This window comes from Solenopsis invicta, chromosome 2, assembly GCF_016802725.1.
Source record: "Solenopsis invicta isolate M01_SB chromosome 2, UNIL_Sinv_3.0, whole genome shotgun sequence".
Classification (NCBI taxonomy): domain Eukaryota; kingdom Metazoa; phylum Arthropoda; class Insecta; order Hymenoptera; family Formicidae; genus Solenopsis; species Solenopsis invicta.
The window spans coordinates 20491354-20515732 of record NC_052665.1 but is presented as its reverse complement, the minus strand read 5'-3'; the positions used below and the strand labels follow the sequence as shown (position 1 = coordinate 20515732).

The 24379-nt window shown below is 45.1% G+C and overlaps 3 protein-coding genes across 3 annotated transcripts; 1 reads left to right on the top strand and 2 right to left on the bottom strand.

The window, feature by feature from the left end:
* Positions 1-6128: 6128 nt before the first annotated feature.
* On the bottom strand, positions 6129-7331 carry LOC120356928. Its single transcript, XM_039445835.1, has one exon. It carries the CDS (start codon positions 7329-7331, stop codon positions 6129-6131), a length of 1203 nt encoding a protein of 400 aa, XP_039301769.1.
* A 10183-nt stretch (positions 7332-17514) lies between these two features.
* Positions 17515-21812, bottom strand: LOC120356941. Its single transcript, XM_039445866.1, has 2 exons — positions 20357-21812; positions 17515-20265 (listed from the first exon to the last, which is right to left on the bottom strand). The coding sequence occupies exons 1-2, from the start codon at positions 21445-21447 to the stop codon at positions 17700-17702; spliced, it is 3657 nt and encodes a 1218-aa protein (XP_039301800.1). The 5' UTR covers positions 21448-21812; the 3' UTR covers positions 17515-17699.
* Positions 21813-22983: 1171 nt separating this feature from the next.
* Positions 22984-23980, top strand: LOC120356942. Its single transcript, XM_039445867.1, has 2 exons — positions 22984-23177; positions 23306-23980. The coding sequence occupies exons 1-2, from the start codon at positions 23131-23133 to the stop codon at positions 23883-23885; spliced, it is 627 nt and encodes a 208-aa protein (XP_039301801.1). The 5' UTR covers positions 22984-23130; the 3' UTR covers positions 23886-23980.
* Positions 23981-24379: the final 399 nt, after the last annotated feature.

The window sequence follows — 24379 nt, the reverse complement described above, 5'->3', positions numbered from 1 at the left end:
CCCCCGTCCTACGGATTCCCCGTCAGTGTCAACGTCCATAAGGTCCGCTGACCCCGAGGGGAGACGTGGGGAGGGAGGTAGAGAGCCTCCTTTCGCCGATTCCGGGCCAAGAGGCCCGGGAGCACTACCCGGCTTGATACCAGCGGTATCCGGCCCGCATTTGGTGGGTTTTTTCCCCTTACTACAGGCCGGACCCGGCCTCGAGCCCGCGGAGCTAGCACTTCCACCCTTGGGTATAAAGTCCTCGAGGGTGATTTGCAGTTTCCTTGTCTCCTTCTTTTTGGGACTCCCCAGGGAGCCGGACGGGCTGAAGAGCTCCAGCCCGCCGGTCCCGGTGGAAGGTCCTCTTATATATCTCGTGGCGTCTCTCCCTTCGGCGGGTGAGACGTCCTGACTCAAAAGGTCGGGAGAAGACGAAGATTTCGCCCCTCCCAGCCCCTCCCTTCCTAGTCGTGCGCCCGTGGACGCACCGCTAGCTCCCTCCTTTTTAATATTTGTTGGTATCATTTTTAATTTAATCCCACTCCCCGTGACGGCTGGACCGACCGGCGTATCTCCCACCCCGCCGAAACATGACCGGTACGGGTGCCCCCGGTACTCCGGGGGGGTCGGCTTATGGCGCAGGCCCTGGGGATGTGACATCCAGGGCACGGGCCTCCAGCCCCCTACACACCCATACGGAGGAGCCATCAAGGGCTCACCCCGTATGGGCTTTCAGGGGTCCCCCGCCTCCGACAGCGGGGGCACCGTCACGGGTGGCGCCACCCGGGGGGCCCCACGGACGGGTCGGGCAACGGAAGCGACGCCCCTTCCGCACCCTAGCCGCCGTGGCGACCAGCACGTCCACCCAGGGGGGTGACAACTCCCCTGGGGGGACAAGACTCCGGCCCGGCACCCGCTTCGGAAGGGACGCCGTCGCGGAATGCCGGGCCAGCCAACACCGCCCCGGGCCCCGCCTCGGAATACTTCCGAGCGGCCCCGGAGCCAGTCCAGCCCGCAACCTCGGGGAGGGTTTCCCACGAGGAACGCGCTGGACCGTCCTCCACCGCTCCGACCCTGACCCGGAATAAGTCCGGGCGGCCCGGAGACGGCCCAGCCCGCTGGGTCCGGTGAACCGGGGTCCCAGCGGCCCGTCTCGTCCGATTGGTGGCGGCGGGGAGTTCCGTTCCGGGACAAGTCCCTTCACAGAGACTCCTCGCCGCTGTCCGCACGCGCCCTCGGCCCTGCCTCGGAAAAGTCCGAGCGGCCCGAGGGCCGCCCCGACCCGATGCATCGGGGAGAGTTTCCCACGATGCACGCGCCGGGACACCCCCGCCGCTCCGACCCTGCCCTGGAATAAGTACAGGCGGCCCGGAACGGCCCAGCCCGACGGGATTGGCAGCGCCAAAACCCGCCGGCCCGTCCTTCCCGGAGGGACTGGCTCTCCCCGTGCCAGGACGCGAGCCGTGAGAACGACACCGTCCCCAGACACAGGGATTACCAGCCCCTCTCCTTCCCGTGCCCGCCGCGCCCGGAGACGCCTTGGGCAAGGCATTTGTCTTCGGTTTGAAGACAAATGCCTTCCAAGTGACCTCTTGGCCCCCATCCCCGAATACATTCGGGAATGGAGTTCACCCTCTCACCACGTTGAGGTGGGTCACATCGAGAGGGAATTTGCTCGTGCCTGTAAAAGAGCGAAAGAATCAGTCCCTCTTCTCGACGAAGCCCATCTCGTTCGCTCACTAAGAAACAAATTAACAGGACACGCCTACCTTGCTGTGGAGGATGAGGTTCACCTAACAATGGATAAATTTTTAGATACCCTGAAGCGCACATTCGGTTCCGGTAGAACTGCTAATTATTACCGCGATCAACTCAGCATTATTCACAAAAAGCCCGCCGAACATATACTAGACTACATCGGGCGTATCAAAGATTTGAGAACCGTGATCATAGAAGGAGATCAAACAAATTTCGATCGTCAATTAACGGAAAGCGAAATAGCTTCAATCGATGCCCTTGCGTTAGAATCTTTTTACGAGGGATTGCCACGAGAATATCGGGTAGAACTTAGAGCCGATGGCTATACTAATTTCGCAGACGCTTGTGCTAAAGTAATTATTATTAGTAAACGATTGGAGAGAGAGGAGGCTAGGGAAAAGCAAGAGCGTGCTTCGCGTACAAATCAAAATCAAAGTAAGAATTCAACGAACCCACAAGGCAATAATAATAATAATGTTAATAATAATTTTGGTTCCTCTTCTGGAACTCCAGGTAGCACCGAACAGAAAATTTGTAGCTATTGTAAGCGTTTCGGGCACCTGACGAATGTCGTACTCGACAGTACCATATTAAAATAAATAATAATAACACTGGTGACGGAAATAATAATTATCGCGCTAATCAAAACGGTAACACTAATAATTCCACGACACTCCTTCGGGAAACCAAACAGAGGCCTCGGCCAACGGGACATCCCGAGGCCCAGGAAATCCTCGTCCTATCCTCGCGGTGGAAGACCGCCCTTCTACGTCATCAGGAATTACACCGGAGATATTCCCTCCGTAGAGGTCGAGTCCCCTTCTTTTCGCGGACCGATCGCCTTTATGCTGGACACCGGAGCGCACCCTAATATCATTAAGAAAGGATGTGTTCACGGTGACATCACTATTAACAATCAAGAGATTTTACAACTAACAGGCATAACTGAAAATGCCGTTAGCACGCTAGGCTTTATCGAAGCCCATATATTAGAAACTCCAGTAAAAATTCACGTCGTGCCAGATGAATTTCCAATGACGCAACAAGGTATTCTAGGCACGTCATTTTTCAAAGAACATGACGCCTGTATCGATTACGCACAAAGAAATCTGACTTGGCGTAATTGCTATTTTCCGTTTAAGAAATATGAAACTATTGTCGTACCTCCGCGTACTAACACGGGATTTGTAGTTCTAATCTCAAACCCGGAAATTAAAACAGGGTATATTCCTTGTCTAAAAATTTGCGGAGTATACTTGCAACTTGTATTAATGACAAGGCTTACATACGAATAATTAATACGCTCGATCACGAGATCGAAGTTCTGATATCTACCCTGCGAATCAAAGAAGTCGCTCAAATTGCTGATAAATTACCGACCTCTACAGAGATCGAAAACACTCCATTATCAAACCAGAGTTCTCCTGAAAATAAAAATCATAAATTATTACAATCCTCTGAAAATAACATAATTAATACTACTACTAATGCAAACAATTACATTAACAAAACAAATGTTCCTATTAATACTAATGGTGATACAAATGACGATACAAGTGACGATACAAATAACACTGGTGATAACGCCGCAAATACTAATACTAATACTAATAATGATGAATCGCTCTCTCTTACCAATCCTCCTAATTCCTACAATGCATCTTTCGAATGCACTTCTATTATTCAAAATACTCTACTCCATGCAGAAAGCATGCGAGCCCAGACGGACCCCTTTCATAAAAAAGAAAGCGCGACTGCCCTCATGGGACCTTCTTTTTCTCACAAATCTAGCCCAAGCGGCATCTACTCTAATCCTACGCTGGCACCACAGAGTGCACCAGCTCCCTCCCTCGTGCCATGCAGAGCACTCCCACAAGAAAAAGCGATTCATAACATAAGCAATTTCTATTATAAATACAAAGGAAATTGCCGTTACTAAAAATAAAAAGATTACGCGTAGAAATATCACCATCACTCAAAGTCGCACGATAAAACCCAACGAAAAATTTGAGAATTCTGAATTAAACAATTTTAAAATAAATCCTGATAGAGTATCTATAATATTACAATCACTCCGACTTGAACATTTGACTTCTCTCGAGCAGGAACACATTGTCACACTAGTTAAAAATAACTCAGATAGATTTTACATACCTAACGACTATCTCGGTCAAACTCATGTAGTAACGCATAAAATAACGACTACAGATGATGTACCAATACACACAAAACAGTATCGATTTCCTCCTATACATACTCTCTTAAAGTCAATCAGTGTATTATAACTGTACATCAGTGAATTGTCACTGATGACCATAGTTATAAGTATAGCACTGCAAACTAGTACAATACTGCTGATGAAATCAGTTGACTACAGTAACTGTTTCCAGCAGTGATATCTGACTGCTGAAAATAGTTGTTGTACACAGTAAAAATAGTAATATGTACTGCTTAGATCAGTATATCTTAACTAATAGAACAGTGAATATGTACTGCTTAGATCAGTAAACCTTAACTAATAGAACAGTGAATATGAACAGGTAATTTCAGTTGCTGATATAATGCATTTAATTCAATAATATAAATGTATATCAGTAGTAGAGAGAGGCGGTTTCTGGACCACTTAGTGGTGGGGGAAAGGGGAGGTGTGTGACGTCACGGGGGGGGTGTCCCCCTCTTTAATTAATTTAATTGATATCAAGCAATTAATTAAAATAATTTTTATATCAAGCAATTAATTAAAATAATAATTTTTATATCAAACAATTAATTAAAATAATTTTTATATCAAGATATTAATTAAAATAATAATTTTTATACCAAGCAATTAATTAAAATTATTTTTATATCAAGGTATTAATTAAAATAATAATTTTTATATCAGACTATTAATTAAAATAATTTTTTTTTTTTATCACGCTGTTAATATAATTTATATGTTATATTATTAATTAAAATAATTTTTATATTAATTTTATATCAATTTATTAAAAATTTTAAATAGGAAAATAAAATAACAATTGTTGGAGAAATCCCCACCACCGTTACCATAAGTCCCCCGAATAATTCTCTCTCTCTCTCTCTCCCACAATAACGTATATTCCTAAATAATTGTTATTTGCTAAATTAATTTTTAATAAATTAATATGAATTTTTATTATGTTTATATTAGGTTAATATTAACCTATTATCAATTTAATATAAATTCTATATTAATTTATTAAAAATTAATTTAACAAATATCAATTATTTAGGAATAAACGTATTGCTTTCTCTCTCTTTCTCTCTGTCTCCCTCCCTCCTGCGCGCTCTCGCTCGCACACGTTAAGGCTATTGTACATGGTTTTCTCTCTCTTGCCCACACACATTATGTTCTCGCTCGCATAGTATGACTAACGCATTATCTTCTATGGTAATAATATATACTCAAACAATGATTAAACATTAATTGAATATCAATTGAACGTCTATCGAACCACATTGTTCCATGATCGAACGTCTATCGAACCGCGTTGTTCTATGATTGAACGTCTATCGAACCACATTGTTCCATGATCGAACGTCTATCGAACCACATTGATCAATAATTGAACATCAATTGAACGTCTATCAAACCACATTGTTCCATGATCGAACGTCTATCGAACCGCGTTGTTCCATAATCGTACTACTATTGAATCATTATTATTATACCACTATTGATTCTTAACTATCGGGATAGGGAAAGAAAAAAAAAATATATATTTATGTATTTTATATTTTTATTTTTTCAAATATTACAATTTTTCTTTTGGCGTTGTGACCACCAATTATACATTTTAAATACATTTTGTAATGCGCAATTCTTAACATGTTTTCCACATTGTATAGTGTTAGTAGCATCTAATTTATTCAAAGATTCCATGTCTTCATAATCAGCATCCATGGTCTTGATGACTACATTATCTCTCGCATCAGCATCCAGCATATCCTTCAACCACTCTTGTTTTTCATGTCCCTTAACATATACAAGATCTTCATTGACGTCATCGCCGTCGTCACCATCAATGTCATCATTCTTTATCATTCCATACACAGCTCTCGTAATCAGATCTTTCGCCATCCAATACGGGACCATCCCATCGTGCCATTGCAATCCATGATGATAAACAGTCAACCAAGAAACGCAAGACTTTTCGGATTTTAGCAATGCGTCCCATGGCATAGAATTTTTAAAAATGTAATGTGAGAGAACGTTCTTCTGTCTCAATACCGCCACTTCCTTCACGACAAATCTTCTTCTAACAATGAAACCTTGCAGGTCTACAAATGTTGGCACGACCATAACGAGTAATTTTTCGAGACTGCTTCTTATTACAAAAAATCTTGATTTTTATATGGCAGTATTTTTACATGATTTTGCGCACTACGTTGGTCAATGGGGAATATTCAATCACGCGATCGTGTATAATGAGACAGTAGGCTCTAGTATTTGCTGGTGCATTCGCTTTCAATTCAAATTCCAATCTCACATCAACGGTAGCGCTCTTAATAGACTCGTTTTGTCGCGAACAGTCAATGACAGCCATAGCATAAGATCTAAATGTTGCTACGTCAAACATCGGTTCCAAACATTTATGTTGATAATAAGACGGACGAAAACGTGCATACATGTCATATAAGAGAGCGTATTTGCCTTTACCAAAGTCTAGATTCAGATCATCGTAAGGATAAAATTCGGAGTTTAGGTAAAGTTTTACATTGGTTATTTTACTGGTATCGAGGTATCTCTTGTCAGCTCTCATAATATTTTTTCTATTAGTCTGCAGAGCAAAAATGACATATCGTGGTTTTTCTAGCTGAGTTGCAGTCTTGACTGCCCAGGAATGCTTCGTCGTACTTGGCAATAAGGGATACTCATATAGATCCCATGAACGGAAACTCACACTCAGGTATCGCCCGCTCTGCAAGGTTCGCAACATGGATAGTTTGTTGACTTCATTTAACATAACATGAGGCATACGCCATTGCACTTTGAATAATTCAAGTTTTGGTTCCATCGCTGGATCTCCCACAAGACAATTGTTATCATTGCGCGCTCGTATCAAAATTAACTCATGACGAGCATTAACTATCACATGTTTGTAATCTTCACAAAATCCCAATAGCACGTTAAGCGGTACGCAAAAATTAAAGTATCCATCAAATGTTTCTATTCTATCCCCATATGGAAATCCAGCATGTAATAGATTCCTTATGTTTAACTCCGACATTGATACATAAGTTTTCATCATACTAGTCATTCCAACGTTTCTAGAGCGATCAATCTCCACACCGTTGAGTTCATATCGAATTTCATCAAACATGTACCCCACACAATTAAAACCAAGCACTGGCGTATTGGCATTTACATTCTTTGTCGTCAATCTTCCTTCGATGTAGAGAAAACTTTCACACGGTAACGTATATAAATCTTGCTGCTGTATTGGTATCCTTATCTCATCGCTATTCTCAAATGTCGTGTTGGCATACGGGTTGTACGTGTGAGTCTCCATCTTGATGATGCGATCATCAAAGATCGGCTCACCTTTAACGTTCAAGATATCAACCATTTCGTACAGTGAATCCCAATGATTTCAAAAATTGTATGTTTGATGCGGTGAGTTTCCTTTTGCCAGGCAATTGAATATTCTTGATTGGCGTCGTTGTCGTCTCTTTGTTATAACTTGTGTCTCTTGATTGTTTTACCTGCTCGTTGAACACGAGCATGTCACGTTATCGTCTCTGTCTCCGTACGTGCAGTCTAACAGTGATTTCCTCTCCGCGAAAATCGAGCAACTGACCGTCTTGATCCACAATGCGAATCGTTAAGTCTGAAATGCTCCGTGCGATGACTGGAAGGTAAATGATCTGTGATGGCGTTTCCGATATCTTATATCCTGGTGGCACCCTCGGTGAAAACTCGTGTATCGTGTGCACGCACTTATCGTTGCTGTACGCCCCCGTGGTTATGTTGCATTCTATGCGAATAATATTTACGTTGATAATATTTATCGGTGCATCTGATTCATGCCACTGTTGAGGCTCTAGTATACGACTCTATGAAAATCCTAGCAGCGAGCCAATGTTATTGGGTTTGGTAAAATTTATTTAATGGGCACAGTTGACTTCACTCTTCATCGTATTGTTATTCGCACGGATCATTATCGGGAATTCTCCTTTCTCACCGTCATCGAACAACATATCACCGCGGACAACCGGCGTTGCAATCGAAATACCATCGACATCAAGATGATGAGATTGTAAAATTGCACGTTTCAGATACTTGCTTATGTCACGCAGTTCATACGATCCTTCGGGAATGATAATTTCCTTATCGTCCTTGTCATAGTAAAATTTATTATTCGATGAGTTTACATTAGGTATCGTGTAGTAGGTTTCAAAGTCTGTCAAGCCGAGCTCGTAATCATCGTCGCTCAAATCTACGGCTGGAAAGTAGCTTACCGCGAGAACGCTACTTTTGCCTGTCAGTGTAAACGTCAGTGACATGTCTGAGCGAGTACTGAGTTTCAAGCAGTGTAATGTCAGTTTTTAAACTGATCTTCAACGGTTTGTAAAAATTGCAGACAAAGTTGTCCACAATTGCTTTGATTGTAACGTTGATAAGCCTTGCAATTGTACTCGATTTGTGTCACGTTTAGATATCGCACCAATTCTCTCGGTGGACGAAGGTTACCAAAACTGTCGAAATATATAACGCGATTTCCTCTTTTTGCATACGCCACCCAATGAGTGCCAGGTCCCTCAGCATTGTCCAAATTCACGATACCGCTCTCGTTTCTATATACTCTATCTGTTGGTAAGGTGGTACGCATGAAAACACCTCTGAAATATGGAATGCGCATACGGTTTGCCAGTTGTTGCAGTTGTACATTGGTAGTCGCGCCCTTTGGCATTTTTAGTGCTTCTTTTTTGACGTTTTTTTTTTTTCTCGAGATTCCTCGTCCGTGTTTGTATGGAGCAAGATAAACTCCACCACCTTCCATGACACGATTATGGCGTTTCAGTTCTTCCAGTTGACGCTGTGCCGCTTTATTATCGTTGACCACTTTTGCGATTCCCGCCGCTCCTCCAGCAACTGAACCAAGGACTCCCAACAATGGTAGAATTGGTAGGAAACCACCGCGTTTCGCCACCGGAAGTATTCGTTTTTTTGTCGTTGCCTTCTTCTTCATTTTTGTTTTCAAACCCATGCCGAGTTTTGTCTTAGCCTTCATAGCCGCCCAAACGGTTACAGCAGCAGCTCTCTCCCCGAGAGTCGAATCTTTCGCAGTAATGCGTTTTCGCGCTTTTGTTGCGAGTATATTGTCGGCCACGTGTCGTTTAGCGAGATCTTTGCTTTGCGAATAGGCTATGTCGTGCTCACAACACGCCGCGTCCAACGGATTAATGCCTCGATCGCCTCTAGTCAATCGCTTTTCTAAATGCGTTCCCGGACCGCAAAACTGATATCCGGGGATATGCAATTCGAAAGGAAGTGCATTTATCGCGCTGTTCAATAAGCCACAACCCTTATGTTTCTTCGACATTCAACACAATTTTTTTTTTTTATCAATCGTTAAACTGAGTATGTAGCAGTTATCCAACACGAAACATTTTGTATACTGAGCTCTTCCGCTCAACGCGCTTCTATAAATAGACCAGCTTTCGGTATCATTTTTTCATTTTCTTTTCATCGTTATAGAGAGAGTGTAAGAGAGAGAGAACAAATATGCGGTTCGTGCGACAGTCGCAGGTGATTGAAGTGATAAATTTTGATGATAAAATACAGTTAACGTCTGAGAAAAAGATGCGTAAGCATGGAAACATGTTACCGATTTCTATACGCGGTATCATCTGTGGTCCATCAAACTGTGGCAAGACAAACGTGTTGATAAGCTTAATGGAAAGTCCACATGGTGTGCGCTTCGAGAACGTGTACGTGTACTCAAAATCACTGCAACAACCAAAATATCAATACTTGGAGAATTTATTGACACCGATAGATGAAATTGGTTATTTTACATTTTCCAACAACAGCGACGTCGTTCCACCGAACGAGGCGCTTCCGAATTCCATTTTTATCTTTGATGACGTGGCATGTGACAAGCAAGATGTTATAAAAGAGTACTTTGCAATGGGTCGTCACATGGATGTTGACAGCTTCTATCTCTGTCAGACGTATGCAAAGATACCGAAACATCTTATACGTGACAATGCGAATCTGTTAATCTTATTCAAACAAGATGGTACCAACCTCAAACATGTATACAACGATCATGTAAACACCGACATGTCGTACGAAGATTTTTGTGAATTGTGTAGTACTTGTTGGCAACAAAAGTATGGATTCCTAGTAGTAGACAAGGATAGTGCGCTTAACAACGGGCGATACAGAAAAGGATTTAATGATTATGCGGTACCGTAACGTGGTTAGTTGTTGACGATACGTTAAGTAAGCAACATTTCTCCTCCAACATGAACAACAACAACAACAGTATCGAGGATCGTGAAAGAATAGCAAAGCAGATTGCAAAAACAAGCGATTTGATTCGTAAAAAATATCATGCTTTGAAAACTGGTAAAATAGAGGAAGATATAGCGTTGGAGAAACAGTTTAAACCCATCGTCGAACCTCTAAAACAGATTGTTGAAAATACTGAGAAATCTCAACCAATTAAGAACAATGTCAATTTTGTTGAAGACACCGAGGACTCTCGGCCGATTAAAAGAAAAGTCATTGATGCTGTGAAAAGAAAAATTAAGAAAGAAGTCAATGTTGTGAAAGATGTTAAGGAAGAAGCTAATGTTGTGAAAAAAATCATTAAAAGAAAACATGAGTTTAGCGGTAATAGTGATAGATTGTTTGAATTAACACCACCACCAAGAAAGCAACGCAATACAATTGAATGATGACGATGATGACGACAAGGACACCTTGGATTCATCAACGTTTAGTTTTGAACCAACGTTTGAATCTACACCGATAAAACCGCAAAACCCACCACTACTACCATTCATACCGGAGGAAGAAGATGTCAAAATGAAATCTACATTTGAAACGTCTGTCAGAGAGGCTTTGCAACTACCAGAAGAGCGTGATGTGTTGTATAGTCAGCTGGGACCATTGGGGCGAAAGTACGTGGACCTGCTCTTTGCTAACGACAAACAAAACGAGGTTGATTATGTGTACGGTGTATTTTTCGGGAAAGATGGTATGAGGCTCGGAGACAAACGATTTGACATCAACAAAGATGACAAATTAATCATAGGTAAAGTAAAGCAATAAAAGTAAAGTAAAGCAATAAAAAAAACAATGGTACGCCAGGATTATACGAGTTGATTTTCAAGAGACTTCCCGATAAAGCTATTATTACCGAGGATGACAAACAAACGTATAAAAATATACTGTTAAAAACGAATGCTCATAGACGTAGTTGGAGCGCCGATAATCCCATCATGGGTAACAAGGGATACAAATATAAGCAAATCATCGCTCCGCTTATGAGTACAAAAAAGGGTAAAGGCGTGATATCATCCACCATGAGGTTGACTGATAACAAGATCGATTACGTTCATTGGGACGATCCTAACGAACTAGTGGACCGCCTTCGATTGCTCGACGCTTCTCGTCGAGCTGGCAACAACGCTCATGATAATGAGATTCTATCAATAATCGAAGAACTTTGCGAGGTCGGTCTTATTATAAATTAAAACCGCATAATACAAATCATTTAGTCAACCTCGAAATGCCAATAAACAAGTTTGGAATATCACTTGGAAAAAGTGGAGCGGAGCCATACTACCAATGGAACGGATCATTCAGAAATTATGTACGTGACAATGCTCTTTGCGTGGTTGCAGCCAACTTTGACGCAAGGTCGCGTAAGATTCGACGTGTAGCTCTACCTGTGGACGATGATGATGTTGCAAACAAACGATACGTGCAAGAGAGCATACAAATTTTGAAAAATCGACAGAAAGAATTCGAGAAGAGGATGATAGAGTTCCAAAATAATATACAAACTGCGCTACATAAGCTTGAAATAATGACGCCTTTCTCTGATAAGACAGAATAGAAGAGAGAGTAAACGTCATATCTCTGCATCATTCGTGTGTCATACATCGTGATCAAACATGTCTAAGAAGAAAAGCTCCGAGAAACAGCGGCTGGTGGAAGAACTGCATGCCCCTGCGAGAAGAAATTTTCCGCGAAGACATGTCATAGTTTACGGATACGATGATCTGTGGCAGGCAGATGTGGTCGAGATGCGTCCTTATACGCGATTTAACAAAGGTTACCACTACATTCTTACCGTTATCGATGTGTTGAGCAAGTATGCATGGGCCGTGCCGTTGAAAACTAAGAGTGGAACTGAGATGGCTGCAGCAATAGCAAAGATAATTCAAGGCGATGGAAGATGTCCGAAAAATTTGCAAACCGACATGGGAAAAGAATTTTACAACGCAAACGTGCAAGAACTTTTGAAAAAACATGACATTAATCACTATTCTACGTATTCTGTAATGAAGGCGTCGGTGGTCGAACGGTTCAACCGTACGTTGAAGAACAACATGTGGAAACAGTTTACACTCAATGGAAGTTATAAATGGGTCGATTTGTTGCCACGTCTCTTATCAGAGTACAACATGAGAAAGCATCGAACTATCGGTATGCGACCTATCGATGTTACTCCCACTAATGCTGATAAACTTTTAACCACGGTGTACAGTCACGTTAAGATTGCCAAACCAGCGCGATTCAAAGTAGGTGATTCGGTACGTGTGAGTAAATTCAAAACAATCTTTGAGAAAGGTTACACACCAAATTGGACGACGGAGGTGTTTAGAATCATCAAAGTGCAGAAAACAAATCCTGTGACGTATCTCCTGGAAGATTACCGTGGAAAATCTGTTTCCGGTGGATTCTACGAATACGAGTTGCATCGCGCGACTCACCCGGACGTATATCTTGTGGAAAAAGTGTTGCGCAAAAGAGGGAATGAGGTTTATGTAAAGTGGCTGGGATTCGATGAATCACATAATTCATGGATAAATAAGGATGATGTAATTTGATTAAATATATATATATTTTTTTATTTTTTATTTTTTTCATTTAATGTAACTATATAAAAATACAAAATACAAAATATATAAATGTATTAAAAAATACGTTTTATTATCCCCTTTTTTTTATTTTTTATTTTTTAACGGGGGGAAAATACTCATAGTACCCCGGGTTGGCTAGACCACGGGAGTGTGGGACTCGGGACGCGGTACCCCTCGCCGGCACAGACCGCTTGCGCGGCAGAAAGTTGGCGAGGCCCGGCCCGCCTACCCACTAAAAACCCACCGAGCCCATCTCGCCCCGTTGCGTGGAGGGACCGGGATTGCTATAGCACTCTCCAACATCCCTCCACTGGGGATCGGAGCATGAAGCTCCCCGACGCGCCAGTTCGTCGGGTTGGGAGTCGGGCTTTGCTGGCCCAGCCGAGATACGTCAGCCAGTAGGGCCTAGCCCGACCCCGGGGGTGCGGAGCGAGGCATCACGCACCCCCGCGCCCATTTAGGGCCATGGGGTCGCTCCCGACATATCGCCGGTGCGAGCCCCACGCCCAGGGACGAGCGGTCGCCGCCGCCCGCCCCGCCTCCTCCCGTCCACGGCGCTCGCGTGGCCGGGCCGGGCGCCAGGGGAGAGACATCTCGCCTCGGCGCTGGGCCCCGTCCCGTCGCATCCCCCGAGCGCTAGGGGCAGCTAGGGGCGGGCACCCGAGGAGCGGCACTATCGCCGCTTCCCCTTGCCGAGGACGGGCGGCCCCGGGGAGGGCGCACTGGGCGCGCCTCCCTTGGGCCTCGTCTCCCTCGTGGCCTTACTCCCCCTCCGCTCCCTCTGCGGGAGTTGGGGAGGGAGGGGGGACAGAACCACCCGGGCCACGGGGAGGTTATCCCCAGAAGCGTGGCTCACCACGCTGGCGGCGTCACACGCGTCGGTCTCCTCGACCGCGCGCGTCTTTGGCGGCGGGGGCTCCTCCCCGGACTCCGAAGTGTCCGAGGTGGACCCCGGCAGCCGAGCATCCACCGCAGCCGGGGGCCCGTCAACTGGGACCCCGCCCGCGGGAGACGCAACCCCCTTGGCGGCCTCGGCCGCCGCCGGACCGTCGCCCCCAACGGCCTGAGCGCCGCGGGCAGCGTCAGCGTCCGGCGGCGACGGAGGCCGCTCCATTTCCATATCCTCCTCTCTCCCCGGATCCGGGGAGGAGGGAGGAGGCCCCCCAGCCCTCCGAGGCATGGGGGGTATTTTGGGGCAGCCCGCGCCACCCGGTCGGTGGCCGGCTGCCCTGTTGCGGGAGGCACACTCGGGACAGAACGGCGGATTCGCGCACTGAGCCCGAGTGTGACCCTCCCCGCCGCAGTTGAAGCAGCACCGGGACCGGTCAAAGTAACCGGGGCACCGGTGCTGCATGTGGCCCTGTGCCAGGCAGCGATAGCAGCGCTGTGGAGGCGCCTTAAGCGCCTCCACGCGCGCAGCCGCCCAGCCCAGGGCCACTTTACCCACCTTGGCGAGCCTCGCCGCCGCCGCGACCGGGCACTGCGCAATTACAGAGCCCATGCCCCGGCGGCCGCGAGTAACTCGACCGACTACAATGTCGGTGGCGCTGCATGCTCCAGCGCATGCCAGCACCACCGCCACCTCCTCCGGCTCGGTGGAGTCCAGGAACCCGGACACCCGGACCCCCACCCTACGCATAGGGCAGGTTATCCGGATCCCCGGGCCCCCAGCCACCCGTCTCATTTCGGCCGCGAGGCGCTCCGCCGCCGGCCGACTCTCGATGCCGGGGATCTCCAAAAGGACACCCCCGGCTTGTGACACCCTGAATTTAAGGCCCAGGGCGGGCTGAGGGAGGATATCCCCCAGATTTATCGCCGCCCTGGACTTCTTAATAATCTCGGTGTAGGAGGCACACCCCGGCTCCACCGTGATTGCCACCACGGAAGAGCGCGGGATCCGCCTCCCCACCGCACCCGGGGCAGCGGACGCCGCACGGGACGTCCCCCCCCAGGCTTACCCCCATTCGGCCCCTTCTTTTTCTTCTTTTTACCGGGTCGTGACCCCGTCGGAGGAGTGGGCGGCGATGTCGCACCCCCCCGCCGAGGCACCCAGCACCGGCAACGCCCGGCCGCGGAAGGGAGCGCCCACGGCCGATCTTCGAGGGCGCGGGGGCGGGAGCCGACTTCTTCGTCGGCGCCCCCCCCGCAGCAGCCCTCCTCTTCTCCTTGCGGCCCACCACGGTCGCCCAACTCGGTCCGTCCGTGGACGGAGCACGAGCAGGCGAGTCCGCGGGGCCGCTGGGTGGCTCGGGGGAAGGGGGCTCCTCCCGCGGAGCCCTGTCCCCCCGACGGCCACCCCTAGCGCGTCTCGCTCCGGTGCCGGCCAAAGCGGGCGCCGACTCGACCCCCACCTCAACCCGCACCAGGCGTCTCTCAATCTCCCCCACCGTCCCCGACAGCCGCTCCAGCATCTCGAGCACCGTCTCCTCGAAAGGGGACGGGTCGGTGACCGGAGCAACCGCCGGGGCCGGTGAGGGACGGGAGGAAGCCCCCCCCCTGTCCCGGGACGCACCCGAGGACCCCGATTCGAGCACGAGTGCTCTCCTCGCGACCCCGAGCTGGCCCCGTAAGTCGTCGACCTCGGCGCGGAGGGTTCTTATTTCCTCCTCGCGCGCCGCGGCCGACGCGTCCTCGTGTCCAGCCTCATCTCGCCCGAGCGGCCCATGGCCTGATAGGCCAGGGTCATCAACGCCTCCCGGGCGAGGTGAGTAAACTTTTTCATCCGCCCGGACAAGGCTCCGTGCATTCCGAGATTGGTGCACTTTGCCCGGGCAGTTTCTACCTCCCGTAGCCAACCGTCGGCCAAACCGGCCAAGTCGGTTGTGGTGCTACGGGAGATCACACCTATTTCCCGGTCCAGCTCTCGGCGCTGTTCCGGTGTAAATAATGTCGGGGGTATCCTTATTCGCTGCCTAGGCCGCGAATCAGGTCCCCCCGACATATCTTCGTCCTCCGAAGAGTCTCGTAGCACATTGGCTCTAAGCCACCGTGCTCTGAAACCCTCCATGGGCACTCCGTGGATGCGGTCCTCAATGTCCGCCCCGTCCGAGAGGGGAGACGGAGACCTGAAAGGCCCGCTCCCATCGAGCCGGGGACGGCCACGTGCCCGCTTCCTCGCACGCTGAGTCCCGGATTCGGCGGGCACTCCCGGAATATCCGGGGTGACCACAACCTCCTCCGGTGACTCAGGCGCGGGAGGGGAGACCGCCTCCACCGCGCCCCTGGAGGTTTGTACAACCTCCTCCCCCTCTGGCCGATCCACATTCACGGTGGTGCCCGGCAGAGACTCATCGGGTGAGCTAGGCTCACCCTCGCTCCCCCGGCCACCCCCGCGGATGCGGATCGGCGAGCGCGAGCGCGACCGACGCCGCCCCCGCCCCCGCCCGACTGACCGGCATCCGCCTCGCGGCGTCCGCCGAGCAGCCGGCCCGGAGACAGGGAGTGCGCCCGCCGCGCCCCGCAAACCGGGCCCCGTCCACCGACTTCCGCCTCGCGGCTTCGATCGGGTGACAGGGCCGACGTCTCCCCAGCGGGAGGCATGGGGGCCTCGGCCTTATCGGTCGGCTCCACCCCGGCCCACCAGACAGCGGATTCTCTCCCTCCCCCGCAACCGGTGCGCGGGGTATCACCACCCTCAACTGACGCCGGGCCATCTCCTTCTCGGCCCTGCGCCTGTGCTCCCTCGTGGAGTCGTCCTCCTCGTCGTCTGTGTCGGACACCCCCGACCAGTCGAGCTCCTCCTCAGAGCACCATGGCTCTATGCCGGCGGATTGCCTCCACGCAGCATCCATCTCTGCCATGTGCTGAAGATCCCTAGCGTCCGGCTCCTCGAAGTCGTCGCCGAACAATCTCCAGTAGAACCTCCGGAGATAGTCAGAGTACGACCCCGAAGAGGAATCGCGAGGATCATCCTCCCCTACACCCACAGTCGCCCTGTGGTCGGCGGAGCCTGCGGGCACTCCGCTCGACCGCCCGTCGTTCGATGACGACAGGGGGAGACCCGGGACAATAGCCCCCCCCGTGCCGGCCCTGGGGTGTCCGTTCACCCCTGGGCGGTAACTTCTTTTTTCGTCTGCCCATGTATTGTTCCATAGAGGGGTCTTATTTAACGAGGGGAACCCCACCCTCGCCCCGGAGCCTACTCAGGCCGATGTCCGGGGACCATCGGCCCGAGGCGCCATGGGCAGACGGATCCACCAAGGCGGGGGAAACGGCGAGGCCACAGACGGGCGCAAGCACCCGCCCAGGACCACCCCGGACCGGCATCCCCACCCCGGCAGCATAACTGCCGACCAACTGAAATCGTTGGCGTCCGAGACACAAAGCACCGCCCCGCTGTTACACGGAACGACACCCCGCGCCACGAACGCCACCCTTGGATTTTTTATAGAGGTTTACTCCTCGCAGCCCGGGCGGTGAGACCCAGACCACCGGTCCGTCCCGCACGTAATTTCAGCACGTGACGGATTACGGTATACCAGCTCGGGCGCCAGGGTCGCTGAGATCCCTGAATCTACGGCCTACGAGAGACCGCAGACCCCCTAGCGAGCTCGGGAACCGCAGGAACGCCAATTCCTATATCTGGAGTCGTTGCAGAGCCTCGGGAGGCCCCGAAACGACTCCAGACCCCTACGGGAACGTTTTATTATCCCTACCATTACATATATTTACATTATATATAAACTTCATATAAGTATTTATTTAATATAAAATAGTGTATTTAAAATGTATATACAATGTAAAATATATCGCACACAATACATGAAACGCAACCTATAAGATACATATAAAATGTTAAATATAAAATACAAAATTTATATTATAGAACGTATTTACAATGGTATTTGATAGTGTCCCCATGGTAATGTATTGGTAGAATCAGGCACGATATACCGCTTATCGTCGTATGGACTTAGAGCAATTTTTGTTTCCGATATTGTATACACCTTATGCAATTTTGATCGTATACAAGTTTGTTTTCGCGTCAATTCAATTTCGTCGTGGAGACATCTCGTGTAATCCTCAAATGTTATGGTTCTGGCTACGACGTTGTTTTTTACGCCTTTAACCTTTTTTGTATCTTTTTTACCTTCGACGCGTAAAGCATACATCTTTGCTCTAAGCCCAACGAACTCAGTCATGATAGCGCCATTATTTTCGTCTTTCATTAAACCGGGAACTTTTTTGTTAGCGAAAGGCATACCATACTTATTATTTATCGGGTAGTCGCTTGTGTCAAACCTGTGAATATCGCGTTTCATTATTTCATATATGTTATCGCATTCGATATGATAAATAAGACTGTCGGTGTCGGTATACATTACTTTGCATTTATCGTGATATAATGGAAGCATATACTCGTGGTGAAATTCATATAGGCATGTTTTAGAAATATCGAGGATACTCATACCTACGTATATCGGTTTATAAAATTTCACCTCGAGTTTATGCAATTCTATCGCGACCAGATTTTCTGAGAAAACGCTTCTGCTGTGGAAGTTTGGTTTCGCGATCATTGCCTCCGCACCGTGCCGTCCGTCCCATTTAGTTAATAATTTCACACTGACGCGATTACGCACATTTTCCATGGTTTTCCCGAATACCGCGTTATTCATAAGTTTATATAAATTTTTCTCGAAATCGTTTTTAGCATTAGTTCTGAAATTTGTATTAAGTTGTATATAATCGCGAAGCCATGGAGATTGTGTGAATTTCAATATACGGTGGATTTTTGTTACGCGAAGACCGTGGCGCATGCACTGCTGTAGGTTGCGGTAGTGAATGACGTACCGCTCTTTTTCGCAAACTGTCGCAAGCAGTTTCTCCTCTCGCTTGCCGGGCGGTTTATCGCGTATCGGACAGAAGGGTAGATCGGTGTGCGCGTCGTGAAGGTATTGCGGATACTCGAGGTCGACTTCAAGGATATAGCCTGTTGATGATTCGAGCGCGATTGATGATACGTCAAAATTTGTTACGTCATTGACCCATTGGAAACTTTCATAAGGCAAAGATTGACACATTGCCCATCCGTACAAGTTATTTACATCGAAGTACATTAAGTATGACGATGGTTTCAATGGATCATACGACTGCATGTATTTGTTGTTAGCTTGTGCATATCTACCACAACATTGACTTAAACCGCCGCGTATACCGCGTTCTATAAACATAACCATGTCAATGTCAGTAAGCAGTTCAAAAGTAATTTTTGTATACTTTAACATAGCGTCCCACGTGTATCCTGGGAGAGTATAATAATGTGCGGGATCGAGACTGTAACTTTCGAGACATTTGTCGCGGAAATTTTCAAAAATGTCTGCTAACAACAAAACATCAATTTTGAGGTATAAATCGCTATATTCACCTAGCGTTCGAACGGAGAACCGTTGCCATACATTGACGGCGTGAGCGTAATCACTCTCAGATACCGTGTCACCGGTAAGAGAGCTGTAAAATGATTCGCGTGATGGTAGACATGTTTCCTCCAACTTTTCAACACCGTCAACATATTCGTAAGGGAATACCCCCTTTCGCGTCAATAAATTGAAATTTTCTGCTGATATGTCTTTAAATTGAGATTGTAAAATTTGGAGTCTATCCTTATTCAAAAACGAAGCCAGTTTGTCGAGACTGGTATTAAGAAATTTATACGAATCGATAAATCGTAATTTTATACAAATTTTCTGATTTTCTGTATCTTTAATATTTTTTGTAAACGAGATATATTTTTCTTTTGTGATGGGAAGTAAATCTACTTGCCCTTCGAACGCCGTGGCTATTTCCTTGATTATAAAATGTGAATCGTAGCCTGACAAATTATGAAATATTACCGGAATGTAAAACGATTGTTTATAATTTAAGTTGCAATTTGAATGCGCGGGACCTCGGTATCTGCCGGTTAAATGGCAATGATCGCGTACCCGTTTATCGTCTTGAATAAATGGTTTCTCGCATATATGACAATGTGTTGCGTTATGGTATGCCTCCCACTGTTCCTTCGATAACGCGTTCATGGGAACATTGGTGGATATAATTGATTTTACTTTATACGCTAAATTTTTCAATTCTTCGATGAACCACGAGACACAATTGGGATCGCGACGAAACCGGTATGCGGATAGTGCATCATCGTACGAACATCGCATGTAATATCCTACGCTAAATACCTCATGTCTTTGGTATGTGTATGATGTTTTGCTAGTATCCGGTTCCATCTTTTCGAGGGTACACTCAAGATCAGCGTAAACGATGAAAGGAAGTCGCTCCTTGTTGCGATAATTTTCAAATCGAAGCCACTTGTTATCTTCGTTCGGCAATCGGATGGCACAGTCGTTCAGTCTTCCGCAGTCCACCGCGTGCGTCTTTAACTTTTCATTGGAGCTGAAGTAATGTAGGCATCTGTAAATAATAAATAAAATGTTTTAAAAATATTATTCAAAAATGTTTCAATTAAATTTTATTTTTCTTGAAATTATTTTATTACACTTACCGATCGCAAATGTATTTTTTATTTTTTTTCTTGCTTAATTGTGAGCTCACAAGACGAGATAGATTTTTGATCCATGCATAATGGCCGAGATTGTTGTCTTGTGGATCTTGCACGTACAGCAAGTTGACGTGTCTCTCCTTTTTGTCGTCAGTGAGCCGTATTGGTAGAACAGTCAGTCTCTTTTCTTCCTTCTCAACACTGTACACGTTAATTGACACACTGTTCCCACGTTCAAATTTTTTAATGTCTTTTAGCATCACTGGGAACTCTATGCCGTCGAAGTTAAGTACCGTTGCGTAATGCGGATAAGAAGATGTTCGATCCACATGAAGCTCAGCTTGATAAAGAGCGGCCACCACTGACCACGCAAAACACGCATTGTCCTTTGATTTTACGTTGATCACCGCTTTCTTCAACATAATTTCACGTGGTAATGCAATATCACATCCCGCATGCATTGGATTAAGTTTGTTTATGTTCACCGTCAAATTCAGGATTCGTGACAGCGCCCATCCGCTATCACGTTCCTGAAACTCGTCAAGCATCGCCAATGTGATTTCGATGACGCGCTGATCATACCACTCGCGCACATTTGAAGTTCGATAAAGTTCACAGTTTTTAGTGGCAACATTTTTATTAGCGCGTTTATCACCCGTGACAAATTCACCATTAAGCACGGTGTTCACCCTTACACTGCCATGTTTTTTAATAGTCTCTTGCACTCGTTCGATCACAATTTCCCGCGCATCTTCGAGAAACTGACGCGGCTCAATATGGTCCGTGTTAATCACCGCACCGGTCAGTATACGGCTTTCGAAAGCCGTATCTATTTCACGCCATCGGAGTCCCGCACTGTATCCTGCGCCCACATGCATGAATCGTCCGCGCACTGAGTCTTTTAGTCCTTCAAGTCGTGCGATATGAGCAATCGTGGATTGTCTCTCACCAATCGTTAATCGCAGACGTTTAACTCGACTACGCTCTTCCAGCAATTCAATAAATTCATCACATTGCTGCTCCCATGCAACAAACTCCTCACTTGTATTTAATCGAGCCGATTGCTCCACTAAATCACGCTCCGTTTGCTCCATATTATAAGTCACAAAAAAAAGTACCGATGAATTTTGAAAATGTCTTTTGCAATAGTCTTTCAATTTGTGCAAATATGGCACAAATTACGCGGCATTATTTGGAACAATGGGCCCCTACATTCTTCACAAAATTCCCTGCGAATCGATATGTATTCACGGATCATGTGTTCTCGTACAACACGAAGACCTTCAAATTCTGCACGCATTCTTATTACACATTTGGAGCAGTATTTATGAATTACGTAGTCCGTCTCCATGTAATATAAATATATCACACACATTTTTTTTTTATTCATTGAAGGTATTTATTTCCGCTTGCTTAAAATCATGTTTCTTTTTATTCAATGTTCTATCATTAAAATCACTTTCATAAGATGAATCGTCAGAAAGAATGTGGTCAAAATCTTCTTCTTCGTCTGAATCGTCCATTAATTCAAATTCATCTTCTATTTCCATTTCATCTTGCGGCACTATATTTTCTTCTTCCATCTTCGTGAGGAAAAAAAAATGTATGTTGATATTCGAAATCTTCTTCTTCTTATAGAACTTCTTACAAAACTTCTTACTGATCTTCTGATGAAACTTCTTGCTGAACTTTTCACTGAACTTTCAACTCAAAACTGACCAAGAGTAGCTCAGACTTCTCGGTTTTATACTGAGTTAGGACAATTAAAGTACACATTTTTGAAAAATGTATGACTCATGTTGACGTTGTCAAGATAAAATAAATTCAATGTTTTTCAGAAAGATAACATTCGACATGGAACAAATCTTTTTCAACTTTTATCAATTTTAAGAGATAGCCATATATCATTATATGTTTTATAGTAAGGCCTGCATAGAAAAGTAACCCATAAAAAAAAAAAAAGTTATGTCAATCTTGGAAAAGAGCTGATTTCTTATCTCAAGATAAAATGATATAATACAATATTATTTTAAAAACCATTGAAATAGTACATTATCTTGCCTTTTACAATTTTATCAAAATTTTCTTTTAAAAGCAGATATTTACATGTCATTTCATATTTTGTGGGGGTCTACATTGAAAAGCACTCCATAAAGATAAATCATATCAATTTTAAAAAGAGCTGATTTCTTATCTTAAGATAAAATGGTACAATAGATTTTCCATTATTTTTTCTTCCTATGACTAAGTTGAATAAAACTTCTTTTGAAGATTTTCTTTTCAATAAGTAATATCTATGAGAAATTTCTAGATTTGAATGATATCACTCTAAGAATTTTCCAGAATGTACGATGTGATACTGCTAGCTCTATAAATTAGGAACACTGAGACTACAACGATCATGAGAACAGATTGTTTCGCTGTTCCCTACATGGTAGATATCATTATTATACATTTATAGATGTATCAAATTATAATGGTAACTGTGATCACGAGACGATCTCAAAGCTTTTTACATGAAACCATGTGATTCGTGGTAAGCTTTCTGACATAATGAAATTTCACGAGTGGACCTCCGTTAAGTTATAATCTGTATTAAATACGTGATTAAACAAGTGATGTAGAAAATTTATTTTATTGGATATATGGGAGGGAGATTACAAAATAGAGGAGGGGATTACATAATAAAAAGGAGGCCAGAAAACGCTGTCGCATCAGTCGATCAGTGAACAGTCGAAAACTCAGAAAGAAAAAATATATATATACGAGAAAAAAAAATGGAGTACTATGTTCCGCTTCAACAAGATGAAACGTGTGAAAAACTGTAAGTATCTATAATTTTTATAAATTTTTTTTTATTTTTTATTAATTAATTAATTTTTTTTTACAACTAACTTACTTTTTTTTATTTTTTTTTATTTTTTTATTTTTTAATTTTTTTTTTTCCCCCAGAACATCACCACGGTATACACCTCGCATTTTGGGAAGGAGATTGGCATTGACATTCACCGCGTATAAATATCTCGACATTGGAATTAGTGTGGGATCTACATCGTTTGTGGAGATACTTATTGGTGACAACCGAGGCAATCAAATAATCTTGCCTCATGCAACGTGGACAGCACTGTTCCAGAAACGTATGGACATTGAGCGACTCGTGCAGTCGACTTCGCCTTCCTCAGCATTACAAATTCAAGATCTCATTGTAGAACTCATTAAACTGCGTAATGAAAATATTGTTAAACTAACATTACGCGATACTTGCATGTATTTGAAACCAAAAACTGTACTTTTTCTTTTTGAGCTTGAACATTGTGTTGAGCATATATATTTTTCTTTATATCAATATGCATATACAGTGAGCGAAAAATATAAACATTTTGTAACCCTTTTACGCCAAAATTATGTTAATAATAAATGTGATGCAGCAAAACTCTTGCGAGAAAAATATGATAAAACCTCGCTTTTAGATTGTGAAATGTTAGCTTACGCTTTAGATAGCATTGTACATGACGCATTACATGACAAATAAATAAGAAAAATGCAATTTTAAAACAATGTCTTCAATATTATCTTTTCCTACTCTTAACCATTGTTCCCTTAAAAGATAAAGCGTTAGTCATACTATGCGAGCGAGAACATAATGTGTGTGGGCAAGAGAGAGAAAACCATGTACAATAGCCTTAACGTGTGCGAGCGAGAGCGCGCAGGAGGGAGGGAGACAGAGAGAAAGAGAGAGAAAGCAATACGTTTATTCCTAAATAATTGATATTTGTTAAATTAATTTTTAATAAATTAATATAGAATTTATATTAAATTGATAATAGGTTAATATTAACCTAATATAAACATAATAAAAATTCATATTAATTTATTAAAAATTAATTTAGCAAATAACAATTATTTAGGAATATACGTTATTGTGGAGAGAGAGAGAGAGAGAATTATTCGGGGGACTAATGGTTACGGTGGTGGGGATTTCTCCAACAATTGTTATTTTATTTTCCTATTTAAAATTTTTAATAA

Coding starts and splice junctions, on each gene's coding strand:
- LOC120356941 (XM_039445866.1), bottom strand. CDS start 21,447: ATGGAGCAAACGGAGCGTGATTTAGTGGAGCAATCGGCTCGATTAAAT. Junction 20,266..20,356: donor AAAAAATACATTTGCGATCG/GTAAGTGTAATA, acceptor TATTATTTACAG/ATGCCTACATTACTTCAGCT.
- LOC120356928 (XM_039445835.1), bottom strand. CDS start 7,331: ATGGTTGATATCTTGAACGTTAAAGGTGAGCCGATCTTTGATGATCGC.
- LOC120356942 (XM_039445867.1), top strand. CDS start 23,131: ATGGAGTACTATGTTCCGCTTCAACAAGATGAAACGTGTGAAAAACT. Junction 23,178..23,305: donor GATGAAACGTGTGAAAAACT/GTAAGTATCTAT, acceptor TTTTTCCCCCAG/AACATCACCACGGTATACAC.